The sequence below is a fragment of the Lactuca saligna genome, chromosome 7 (genome assembly GCF_052625555.1).
Source record: "Lactuca saligna cultivar CGN05327 chromosome 7, ASM5262555v1, whole genome shotgun sequence".
Lineage (NCBI taxonomy): Eukaryota > Viridiplantae > Streptophyta > Magnoliopsida > Asterales > Asteraceae > Lactuca > Lactuca saligna.
In genome coordinates, this window is record NC_136423.1 from 128,796,433 (window position 1) to 128,809,370 (window position 12,938).

Below are 12,938 nucleotides of genomic sequence, written 5' to 3' on the forward strand. Positions count from 1 at the left end.
ATTATACACTTTGCTCAACATAATACAAAGTGTTATGATATTTACATGCTGTTGGCTAACTTTAGCCATTCTGCCCTGTATTTGGAAAAATCATAGAAAAATCATACGAAGTCGAAAACTAGATCCGTAAATTCTGAGAGTTCACAAAATGTGTCTAGTTTGCTCATAAATTTTATCTCAATTTATAATGACCTCTAACTTGGGTGAAAAAGTCCAAAATCACAGACTGGTCCGGATTGTTGTTTGAAATGATAGGCAGTTTTGTAAAAATCGCCATAAATTGTAGAAAAATCGTATGGAGATGTTCAAGTAGCCATTTTAAAGCTAAAAACTTGAACTATTTGCACCTTGTACAGTTTTGAAAACAAAAATGTGTAAGATGCCCAAAACAGTCCGTGAATGGAGTTGAACTTTTCTGATGAAGGCTGTTAGAAAACTTTTGATAGGTTCTTAGTGTTTTAACTTGTATTCACCCCCTGAAAACTTGAGAAATCATGAAAATGTAGGGGTATGAACTCACCTTGAGTGATTTCAGTAGATGATTATTGAAGAATGGAAGTGTTTAATTCAAGAACACTTGGAGATGCCTTGAAGGTTTTCGAGAATCTAACATCATAGTTAGGGAGTTTGTGTAAGCAACCAAAGATTTGAGTAGAATGAAGTGAAATAATAATAGGGAGGATGAATTTTTACTTACTAAGTGTGGAAGAAACACTTGAATCCAGCCTTGGATCTCGAAAATTTGTGTAGAAGAGTTTGAGAGAAAAGTGATGTTTGTTACTTAGTGGAATGAGAGAAATGAGAGAAAATGAGGAGTGTGGTTGATTGTTCCAGCTCAAAAACGTGGGAGTGAGTGAAATGTGAGTGTAAGGGAACATTGAAGTGACATAGGTAAGGTGGGGAGGTATGGCTGGTCATAGAGTGGGTGTGGGGTGGTTGCTTGTGACTTTGATTTTTTTTTTTTTTTTTTTACTTGCAAGGCACAATGTAATATATTACTCCTATAAAGGAAATTGACTCAATCAAGGACGATTTCACAATTAAAGTTCGGATCATACGTCTTTGGACTCAAAAGTCAAGAACAATGTCTTATAATTGTCTATATCCCATTTTTAGTAATTTATTCTCAAAGAACAATGCTATAATCTGTAATTTATCATCTTTTAGTTTAATTTTCTAAATATATGTGTGGTTGTCTATGTGTGTGTATCTCTTTAAAAATTCTGCAATTTCATCATTTTATGACCCCCATTTGCGAAGTTGAGTATTTATTTCCAAAAATGCGAAACTCCAGGGACAATATTTGAAATCTTCTGTTTTCTTCCCCAATTCGCATTCTACTGTGAAATACTTCGCATCTTCATTCTTACACCCTTCGCATCCCTTCGCATTAATCACCTTCGCATTTTAACCTAATTAATCAAATGCGATTCACAAAATTTTTCATTCCAGATGCGAACACAGTTTAGTTCTTGAACTCTAAACTTGCGAAATCAAAAATTCATATGTTGAACCCATATGCGAATATTAACCCAATTGACTTCAAATTGATTCATAGATGCGAACACTCGATTGTTTTACTTTCGCAAAATGAGCATCAACAACTCCACAATCGAGTTTTTAAATTCTTGCAAACAACAATTTCATAGTCCTTGACTTCGCGTTTTTCTTCACGAATCATCCCTCAATCATCAATCCAATTGCGAATCAAAAACTCATATGTTCTTGCTTTATCGATTCATCGACTACACTCATACAAATGCGAACAATACTCAATTTCAAAATCGATTGAAACTTATAGCAAAGCTAAATCCAACTTCGCATTAATCACCTTCGCATTTTAACCTAATTAATCAAATGCGATTCACAAAATTTTTCATTCCAGATGCGAACACAGTTTAGTTCTTGATTAGTACGAAGGCTTAGGAAATTTTTAACACAAACTTTTCTCCTGTGATGTTTTCCCATTAACATAGCAAGTTATACAATACGAACATAACACTAACCCTAATACACAAGGTTTAATAGAGTTGACCGGCTTGACTTGATGACTTGACTTGACTCAAGATTGACGATTGTCACAGAAGGTTAATAAAGTTATGGGATGAAAATCCCCTAAGACACTTGGATCGGAAGATCCCATGGAGCTATGGCCTGGAAAGGCGTATGTGATGTACGTGGTATTTTGGGGAAGTCACTAAGCTTCGTGCTTACTGTGTTATGTGTTTCAAGTTTCTCTCAGGATCACGAGACGACATCGGCTCGATTGTACACACTAGAGGAAGAATTATGTTTTTGAGGATCCTGGATTATTATTTAATTGAATATGGAGTTTTGTTTTGTAATTTAATCAAAATGAGATTTTGATGAAAAGTGTTTTAAGATTAAGCGATTTTAAATGAAAATTTTAGTTTTGAAAAACTTCGGTGTTACAGGGGTTGACCCAATGCAGTTTATATGTTTCCGGACTTCGATCCGATGCCAGGACGGTCCCGAGAAGTAGTTATGTATGCTTGATGTCTTTGTGATTCATGCATGTTTATGTTATGTGTTATATATTCCAGACTCCGGTTCGATGCCGGGCAAGCCCGATGCAGTATATGTGATTATGTTTATGTTATGTTCAGTTTATACCGGACTTCGATCCGATGCCGGGCAGGGCCCGATGCATTGGGCGGGGCCCAAGTTATTCCGGACTTCAGTTCGATGCCGGGCGGGGCCCAATTTATGCCAGACTTCGGTCTGATGTCGGGCGGGCCCAATGCAGTGGGCAAGGTCTAGTATGTGTTATATGTGTTATTGTATGGTATGTGGTAGTTAGGGGAAGCTCACTAAGCTTTGTGCTTATAATTTTCAGTTTTTGTTTCAGGTACTTCCAGTAGCAAGGGGAAGAAATCGGGGTGATCGCATGGCACACACCACAGTATTCAACCTGAGATTGTTTGAGACTCTGATATTTTATCATTTGTTTTTGATACAATATTTTATATGATATTTTGAGACACATGACACTTGGTTTCTCATTGATTATGGATGATTATAGTTTTTATAATATTTTTCAAACGAAAATTTTTGGGTCATATTTTTGGGATGTTACAATTCAATCCTTTCGACATTTCATTTATGCATCACTTTGTTGTTGTTATGTTTTGTTTTAAGTTAATTAAGATTACACTTAAATGGGGGAGATTTGTTGGTAATTTTATATCATCAATGTGTATTTAAGTGTAATGGATTGACTTGTTGATCAAAACCAATCTTGATAAATATTAAACAACTAAGGATGATGTGAAGTGCATACCTGTTTAAGTTTATTCAAGTTTCAAAGTAGACTGTCATTTAGGGGCGAAGCCCCTAAACGAATGAGAGTCCGGAGGAAGCGCCCCTGGGAGCGGGGTCCTAGGGGCGGCAACCCCTGATGGGGTCCAAGGGGTAGAGCCTTACAGAAATCTGACTTTTTTGAAATAAACCTGGTTTCTGACTTTGTTTTGACCCTTATAGAAAGAACCCGGATTAGTGACAGTTTTCAGACATCAAATTGTTTTTGTGACAGTTTTCCGACATACTACTGTCTTGTGACAGTTTTCTGATGGTAAAGATACTTAACTAATTTTGGTCTTCATTAGATAGTACACACACGAAATTCATAACAACCAGATTTTCTGTTCTTGCTCTTAATTTCTGATTCTTATCCGATTAAAGATTGAGAGTACCACCTTAATACTTTAATCTGAGAGTGATACTACAATTCTCAGAATTTCCAAGTATTTCTACAACCCAAATTTCTAACATCTCTCTCTCTCAACAAGGGTAGGAAAAATCAAGTTGAAAGTCTAGCAACACATATTTCATGTTCCATGTAGATCAACTATTGTGATTGTGTCTTAGATAATCAATTTCATTATTAAGGTAGTACTTAAAACACTCTATTGTTGGATAATTGTTGATTTAATACGTTTAATTGGATCCATGACTTTAAAGATTAAATTTTCAAAAAATCATTATTACTTCGGTTATTTATTTTGATATTGTATTGTTTAAACATCAATAAAATGTTATATCATATCATCTTCTAAACTATAAAGTATAAAATTATCTTGGTTTTCCTTTTATACTTTTTGAGCATGTTTTCATATTCTTAAAGATGATCAAAAAGTAATTTAATAGTTTAAAACTTTTAATGAAATTAAATGTTAATGACACAGAAGTGTATTGATCGACAGATGGGGCATATTTGGGGTTTTATCCTCATATATAACATTTTAGCAATAAACATCAAAAACCAACTATGCCTATATATATACTAGTCGTTTTCACAAAAAATAACTATCTTGAAAGCGATATTTGAGTTGATAATTTAATATCTATTCTTTTGGTTTGAGCTTACTTTGTTAGGTAATACTTATACACAACCTAATTATTGAATGAAATTTAAAAAAAAAAAAATGTATTAAATAATACATTGACATCTTATCTTCAAGATGTTGGTGGTAGTGTGAAGTGGTAGATAATCGCACATGACTTGAACTCCCTTAGTCCCTAAGCTATCGAAAAGGAGCATGTCTTTGCAACTTTGTGACATCGATTATTCTTCATTTCCTTTCCTATCATAATGATCACACTTAGTTTACTAATGATCAAACTTAATTTATTATATGAGATTAAATTAGATTCGATTGAACTACTTTTTAGAAACTTTTTGAAATAATTTTCGATGATTAAAATTAAAAAAAGATAATCTAGTTTATTTTGTACAAATAAGATATAACAACTAGTCCATTTTCAATATTTTTAGATAGGCTTATTATTTATTTATTTATTTATTTTTTGTTTACATCAGTCTTAATTCAATAATCTCGGTATATGGGTATGTTCATAATAGGATTTTAAAGATATTTTAGTTTTTAGTTTTTAATAAAGTATTTAAAATAAAGAAAAAACTTCATTTCATAGCATAATCTTAAACCTTCTAATTAAATAAGAAAAAAACTTGTAATCGAAAAATAAATTGAAGTAGTTTTTTAAAACTTTTATATTAATTTACATCTTTTAAAATTTTACTGTGTCTAACTCTCAGTTTCTAGCTAATCTATTTTTTTTTTTTTTTATTTTTTTTTTTTACAAACTTTACCATAAACACAAAAACTTGTTTTTTTTTAATCTTGTATAATTGTATTGCCTAACAAAAAAACAAATAATGTAACTTGTTTTTAAACCAAAAAGAAATGAAATATCTCACTCTCACTCACTCAAAAAGAGAAAGGGGAAAACAGAATAGAGAAGTGGTGGCCCTTCATACCTTTGCTAATTACCACACACCACCCCACATTCCCTCACCGGAGTTCCAGCGATGACTTCCGCCACGAACCCCAACGGCGACCATAATTACCACAACCAAAGCCACAGCCACAGCCACCTACCACCTCCTCCGTCACACAACCACCACCACCGCTACAACCAACGACACTACTACCCTCACTCCTCCTCCTCCTCCGCCTCAATCAGAGGCTGTTGCTGCTGCCTTATCCTCCTCTTCTCCTTCCTCGCCCTCGTCGTCCTCACCGTCGTCCTCGTCATTGTCCTCGCCGTAAAACCTAAAAAACCTCAGTTCGACCTCCAACAAGTCGGTGTTCAATACATCAACCTCGCCGCTTCCCCGGTGAATACTCCGAGCACCGCCTCCCTATCCCTCGCCATTCGGATGCTGTTCACCGCGAAAAACGACAACAAGGTAGGGATCAAGTACGGCGTGTCCACCTTCAATATCATGTACCGTGGGATTCCGTTGGGTCGCGGCACCGTACCCGGGTTTTACCAACCGGCGCACAGTGTACGGCGGGTTCAGACGACGGTGACGGTGGATCGGGTGAATCTGTTGCAGGCGGATGCTGCTAGTTTGGTGAGAGATGCTTCGCTTAATGACCGGGTCGAGTTACGGATCTTGGGTGATGTTAATGCTAAGATCCGAATCCTTGGGTTAACTTCACCCTCCGTGCAGGTTAGCACTTAGCATTGTCAATTTTATATTCAAAATGACATTCTCTTAGACAAAAAAAACATACATTCATGTGAACATTGATATTCTTAAATCTATCCTCAAGAATGTCGATAATCTTAATTAAATTAAGGTTTTCGAAATATTAATCTCAAAGGCTTCATTTGTTACTTGTATTCGAATATTTATTTTCTACATATCTGTCATTAAGTGGTTTTAATTGTATTTATGCTAGGTTTAGATTATAAGAAATTGCATGGATAATCTCAATTAACATTAGCGTTTGTATTTTTGTACATTAAACCATTTTATGTTCTAATCTCGCCTAAATTAATGTTTAGTGACCATTTTGTCCATTAAAACCGGCACAACATAAATTTTCTTTAAAAAGAAATTAGATCATAAAATGATCACGAAAAATTAATTTAGGCAAAGATGATATAATATAAAATGGTTTTAATGGACAAAATAAAATATAAATAGTGTTTTTAAGCATGGGGAGATAATACATTGGTTTTTATGAGTTATAATTTGTTACATTGGTTATAATCACATTCGATATATGTATTTTATGAGTTATAATTTGTTATAAAAAGTTTTATATAATATGAAAAATGTTAAGTGACATGATATTTTGTAGGCATCGATTGATTGTGCCATAGCCATAAGCCCAAGGAAGCAAGCTCTCACTTCCAAGCAATGTGGATTCGATGGTTTGCAAGTATAAACTAACTCCCACAACAACATATTTAATTAAAATGCACTGATTTTAATTTGACAAAAGTTGTGCACAGTTTGGTTTTGTTTTGTGTAATTCTAAAGTGCACCCATTATCAAATCGTTGAAAATGGTTTGTGCTTATGGTTTTTTTCTTATCACTTTCCCTAATTTTTATATTATTCAACGTAACATAGAGAATATCATGTTTTATTTCAGTCCTTGAAACATATCAAATTTAATTTGTTAACCTTTCTCAATCTTACATTGATTGTAACAACTAACATGAATGATTTGACTTTGATTCAAAATTACATAATAGAAGCATCACGCCAATTCTGTTGTGTGACATTAACACCATGTGCAATAAACTTAACACGTGAGGGTGCACATCAAGTTTTGTTTTCATTCCAAATTTCCAAGCATATACTAAAAACAATACCTCAATAAATGCATTCAGATAAGATATTCTTGTTACTATGTTATCTAATAAAAACATAGCACTTATAATATGTAAAATGTAATAAGTTATATCTTTAACTTCTAGGATACTTTTAGTTTACAAAAACTTTTTAAAATAAAAATGACAAATTCATAAAATGATTTATAATTATATATTATATATAATAATATCTATACAAACACACTCCAAATGGTTAGCGTAATGTAAATCTATCGTATCCGATTAATTACATTACTTCTTTTTCTTGTCTTCCTCTTTTTCAAGTAAAACAGGAGCCGCTGGTATACTAAACCACCACTCTCTCATTCTCCTCATAAATCTTTCGGTTTGTGCTTTTCTCATTGGCGAGTACTTTGTAAATTCTTCCAAAAACATCACTAGAACCACATATCGAAATGGTACAAATGTCAAAAATAAAGCAAACCCCGCAAGTGCACCCGCAAATCTATTAGTTGCCTGAAAATATACGTAAAAACACAACTTAGTGTTTGCTTCTTTCTATTTTTTTATTTATTATTATTATTATTATTATTTTTTTTTTATGCTAAAATAATCATTTACATACATTCAAACAATATATTCGGTCCAAAATTTTTTATTTGTGTGTTCACACACTTGGTATATACACATTATTTAGCCAGTAACACAGTAGATCTTGGTATGAAGCCCCTATAATGGGAGCCTCATAGTAACACAGTAGATCTTGTTATGAAACGTAACATACTTAAAATATTATTAGTGTTATACGATTCATTTTAAATGTGAGCTTTGAGGCGGAGTAATGTGGGATGCAGCTCAAATGGTGCGGTTTATTGGTTTTCTTACATATATTTTTTGGAGTTATCACAAAAGGTTGAAAACAAATGAGATCATAATTATATCACAAAGTGACTACCTTTAAGAAAAATTTATCACCAAATAAGCACTTATTTCTTGAAAATATCACCAAATATCTTCATTTCAAGAAATCAAATTTTCAGTGGTCCCCACCACCATAATTACTGAATTTCTATGTTTTTTCAATATTGTTTTGCGAAATAAGAATAACTTGCAATAGTGACTAACTTAATTATTTATGTTTAAAGTGTAAAAAAAATTGGTCAAAAAATTTAGCTCTCATAAGGTTCCATGTTTGACGCCTTTGAAAGACTATTTTTTTTTTTTTTTGAGTAAATTACACGAATGGTCTCTATGGTTTAGCGTAATTTGCGCATTTGGTCTCTAACTTATATTTTTAACTCGGAAGATCCCTATTGTTTACTTTTGTTACGTGCTTGATCCCTGTCTTACTTAAAAAGACTATTTTTTCCAATGATTTTTTAATTTATTTAAATAAACGCACCTCCAACCCCATCTCCTCATATTACCTTACATAACCCACTATTTTTTCCTATTTAAATAATAGTATTTTTAGTTAAGATAGGGACCAAGCGCGTAACAAAAACAAACAGTGTGGACCAAGCGTGTAACAAAAACAAATAGTAGGGACCTTCCGAGTTAAAAAAACAAGTTAGGGACCAAACTCGCAAATTACCCCAAACCATAGGGACCATTCGTGTAATTTACTCTTTTTTTTTTATTTATTTTTTTTTTTCAAATTTAGCTAAAATTTTCTGCTCTTCAATTATGCAAAAAAATAGTTCGTGTCATTCATTTTCTTCCTTTTCAAATTTGTATGATTAGTCCCAATGTTTTATCCATTTCATAAAACCGGAAGCACATTTAGAATATACTGATATAGAGTTATAGACAGAAAATATAAAGATTGTCTGTATGTATGTATACCTGTGGAAAAATGGATAAAAAGAGGCCACGTATTTTAAGAAGAACGACATTTCCCTCTTGAATTAACTCTTCAGCTTGAGAAATTGCATTTTGTACAGCTAAAAGCTGCTCCATTTTGCTCATTGATGGAGGCACTACAACTCTTAGTTCATCAACAGGTCGTCCACTAAAATATCGTGTCATCACCATATTGATCGCAAAAAAATTGAGCAATAACGCAAACACATAAGCCAACCATCCCCTACACAAAAAATTTAAAAAAAAAAATTAAAAATCTCAATAATAACTTCATAATAAAAATAAAGTAGGAAGTAGATATTAAAGTTTTAACCTCACCAGTATATAATAAATGTAAATACAAAACAGAACGTAAAAGACTTTGTTGGCTCATCCCAATACAATAGTCTCAAAAAATGAAACCCGAGTTCGCTTAAAGGGAATATCAGCTCCTACAAATAGCAAAGAGGAATAATAATAAATAATTAAATGGAATTCGCTTCTTGTATCACTGCATCCAAACACTACCTTAAGAACTGCTAAATTGGTATCAAGGCCTTCAACTTTAGCTCCATCAACAGTCGCTTGTGCATCAGCCACCATCTTATAATTGCTTCGAGATTCACCAACGGCTTTCTCCAATGGAGTCATCTCTCCAACAGTTATCTCACCAACAGTAATCAACGACTGATTATTAGAATTTGCCCCAAACACAGACCCTAAGCTCGAAGCCATGGTGGTAGCCGACACCGAATACATTCCCTTTCCGTTACCGGATTTACCACCGGTGGTGTTGTTATTCCGTTCCGGCTCTTTCGAAGTCAACATGGATGCGATTGTTTCAAGTATTCGGTCGCCACCTGGGAGTTGATCGCACGCATTGAACATCAGACCTTCTTCGTAGCATAAGGGGATTGTGGAGTTCATGTGAGTTAGGGCTTGCATTCGGATAATCCCGAATATCGCTTTTAGTAAAGCTTCATCGCGTTCGACTCCTTTAATTTTGAATTTTCGGATGAATTTGTGGGCGTATAAGACTTCTCGCAAAATTGCTAGCCAGTAGTCGCGTCTAGCGTGCCCTTTTAGCTCCGGAAGCTCCATTACAACTGGATCTGATCTACAATTTGGAACCCTAAATTAGTTCAAAGCCTCTACCTTTTGATTATTTTTGTGATTATATAGGCTTACAAGGAATTTGACTTATAGAGAATAGCTTTGTCAAAAAGTCTTGTTCCCCATGGACCGGTCAACTCAGCTTTGACTACCTGCTTCAAATCATCTGCTAACTCATAAACTGTGGGCTTATCATATGACACAACACGAAGAGCTTCAAAGTATAATGCATGATCTGTCAGAGTTAATCGACCTGATCATAGATTTATGCATATGGGAAGATATAAGAATTTCAACAATATCATGTCATGTACATCAATATCATTTGAAGGAAAGAAAATTGAATGTTTATAAACAAACCAGGCCAAGTTGAGATCCCTAAATGTTGAAGAACAGGTTGTGTGGTGACTGTTCCATCTACTTCAAGAATCCTTTCCCCTCTTTTAGCTCGTTGAGATGAAAGCAGAGATGATTCTGAGTGTGATTTAAGTTTTTTAATAGACCTGTTGAAAAGTCAATCTTGTTACATTTGCAATCAAAGAACATGGAACACAAGATCTTTAATGCAAATGTAAGAGCAGATTGCAGAAGTAAATTTGAGTACTTTTCCAATGCAGAAAGATATTTCTCATATGTAGAATACTGAAGCCTGCCTCCAGTGGATGCAGTAAGAAACTCAAAAATGTAATTACTGACTATCACATTTGCAATAATAGGTACAGCTGGAGCTATTCTTGAAAAGGCCTCAATTCCCACTGTTGGATCCTCATCTATCTGCACAGTGATCCAAATTGTTCAATGAATTAATGAAAAACTGAAAAGTACAAGTCTGAGAAGCGTCGGAAATCTAGAAACTGATAAAAAGCTTCTTTCTTACTATACAGATTTTGGGGATATCATCGAATGTACAAAAGAACATACATTTATGGTTTGTTGGCTAGCAGAATCTGGAATTTCCCAAGCAAGCATCATATCAAATGTTAATCTTCGAAACCTTTTGTCCTCCATATAACCATTAACTTGCGTAGATTCGGAAAGAGCCCTAAAACAGGAAAACTCCAGGAAATTTCGAGCATATCGAATTGGATGTTTTGTTGCATCAGAAGCCTCGGCTTCAAAATTTTCCCAAAGCTTATCCGTAGAAATATGGAGGATTCTGTAACATTCGGATACAGAGTAAGTGAAATTTCATTTGGAATGGAATCAACAGATCTAGTAAAGCAGATGAAACATATTAATTTTGATTGAAGAAATGTAGAAATTGGGAGTATTTTGCAACAGAACTTACTTTGAACATCGACGGATAACTACATTTGCGACTGCAGATAGATCGTTGATCCATTTTTTATTACTTGATGAAGAAGACCTTTTAATCTCTTCAAACTCATCATGCAATGGGTTATGGCTTTTATTCAACCATTTCAATGATCCGTCTTTTACAAAACCCTCGATCATATGTTTGGTTTTGCTTACTGCAGCCATCTTCGGATTCTCAAGGATTGAATTAGGGTTTTGAGATCCTCAAATCCAAACAATTCGCCTTGTACATTATGCAAATAATTGTAAGAACAGAGGAATCGCACGAAAGTTTCATCGAAATATTTCGCTCAATCCCAATATCAATCAGAGCTACGTAGAGATTGATTTTTGTTTGAATGGAATATGCATGTAATTCGTTCGATGTTGATTTTACAGAATATTGTGATTTACAGGAATAGTCCTTGTACTATTTATCAATCTGGGAGAATCCATTTTAACCAATGTTTTTGCACAAATGGTCCTACGACTTTAGGTTTTCCATTTGTTACTCATCTCCATTATATATTAAAATCTATAGGCTAAGCTTCAACTTCTTTTACACTACCTTTTTTAATAAGATTTTTGTTTTCATATGATTGTCATTTCAACATATCAAAAAACTTAATATAAATCTAAATTACAAGAGCTTCTTTACAAAGTTTATTCAATTTATAAACAAAATAAATGAAATAGTATTAAAAATATGAAAAAGTTATAAACTATTGAGTTTTTAAATTTACAAACAATGTGAAAAAACTTTGGAATAAAAAAGAAATAATTCTTTAGCTTATATGATTGACCAACCTTCTAAAAAAGCTCATATTAATGATATGCTAAGACATAAACTTCAAGATGTGCTTGAATTTGTGTATTTATTTAGAGGGAAAATGACATAAAAGTCTTTAAATTTTCAAAAAAGTGTCAGTTTTACCTTGGATGTGTTTTATGTTCAGTAAAGCTAAATGGTTTGTTTAATTTTTTTCATTTATACCCTTTTAATCTGTTTCTATGTTACCCATCGGTTACTAATACCAATAAAGCCTTTAAGTTTTTAAGCATATTTGGATTTACCCTTAAATTTTTTAAAATGTTTGCATTTATTATTATTATTACTGTCATGGTTATCAAAAATCGCGATCCTAATCGTACGATCCTACGATCCTATGTATGAAAAAAGTGCTGAATCGTAAACGGATCGTATTTGAGGTAGAATCGCAGATAGGATTGTAAGATCGTACGTAGGATCGGGATCCGATCCATAACTACCTTACCTTGATTTATTTATTTATTTTGCAGATGAATTTTTTTACCACATTATATCTTTTACCCTTTACCAATGTATAGGTTATCATTTTGTGTTGTGACTAATAACTAATATTTGGAAGTTGTTATAATTTTTGAACGAAAAATTGAATGTTTGAAATATTTTCCATGTTTTAGAATTATAAATTTATTTATAATTTATTCGTACATTTAAAACATATTTATACTTTTAAAAAAATATTTATTATATGCATCAATACGATTTCATATGTTTACATTCATATAATAAAGTTTTATACATATTGT

The 12,938-nt window shown here is 33.2% G+C and overlaps 2 protein-coding genes across 2 annotated transcripts; one reads left to right on the top strand and one right to left on the bottom strand.

Moving 5' to 3' along the window:
- The first annotated feature begins 5,237 nt into the window (after positions 1-5,237).
- On the top strand, positions 5,238-6,930 carry LOC145003866 (uncharacterized). The gene is made up of 2 exons (XM_078962771.1): positions 5,238-5,998; positions 6,636-6,930. Exons 1-2 carry the CDS (start codon positions 5,351-5,353, stop codon positions 6,720-6,722), a joined length of 735 nt encoding a protein of 244 aa, XP_078818897.1. The 5' UTR covers positions 5,238-5,350; the 3' UTR covers positions 6,723-6,930.
- Positions 6,931-7,351: 421 nt separating this feature from the next.
- Positions 7,352-11,751, bottom strand: LOC145007563 (uncharacterized). Its single transcript, XM_078966475.1, has 9 exons — positions 11,359-11,751; positions 10,992-11,226; positions 10,675-10,844; positions 10,431-10,573; positions 10,146-10,323; positions 9,486-10,074; positions 9,297-9,409; positions 8,961-9,201; positions 7,352-7,631 (listed from the first exon to the last, which is right to left on the bottom strand). The coding sequence occupies exons 1-9, from the start codon at positions 11,550-11,552 to the stop codon at positions 7,407-7,409; spliced, it is 2,088 nt and encodes a 695-aa protein (XP_078822601.1). The 5' UTR covers positions 11,553-11,751; the 3' UTR covers positions 7,352-7,406.
- Positions 11,752-12,938: the final 1,187 nt, after the last annotated feature.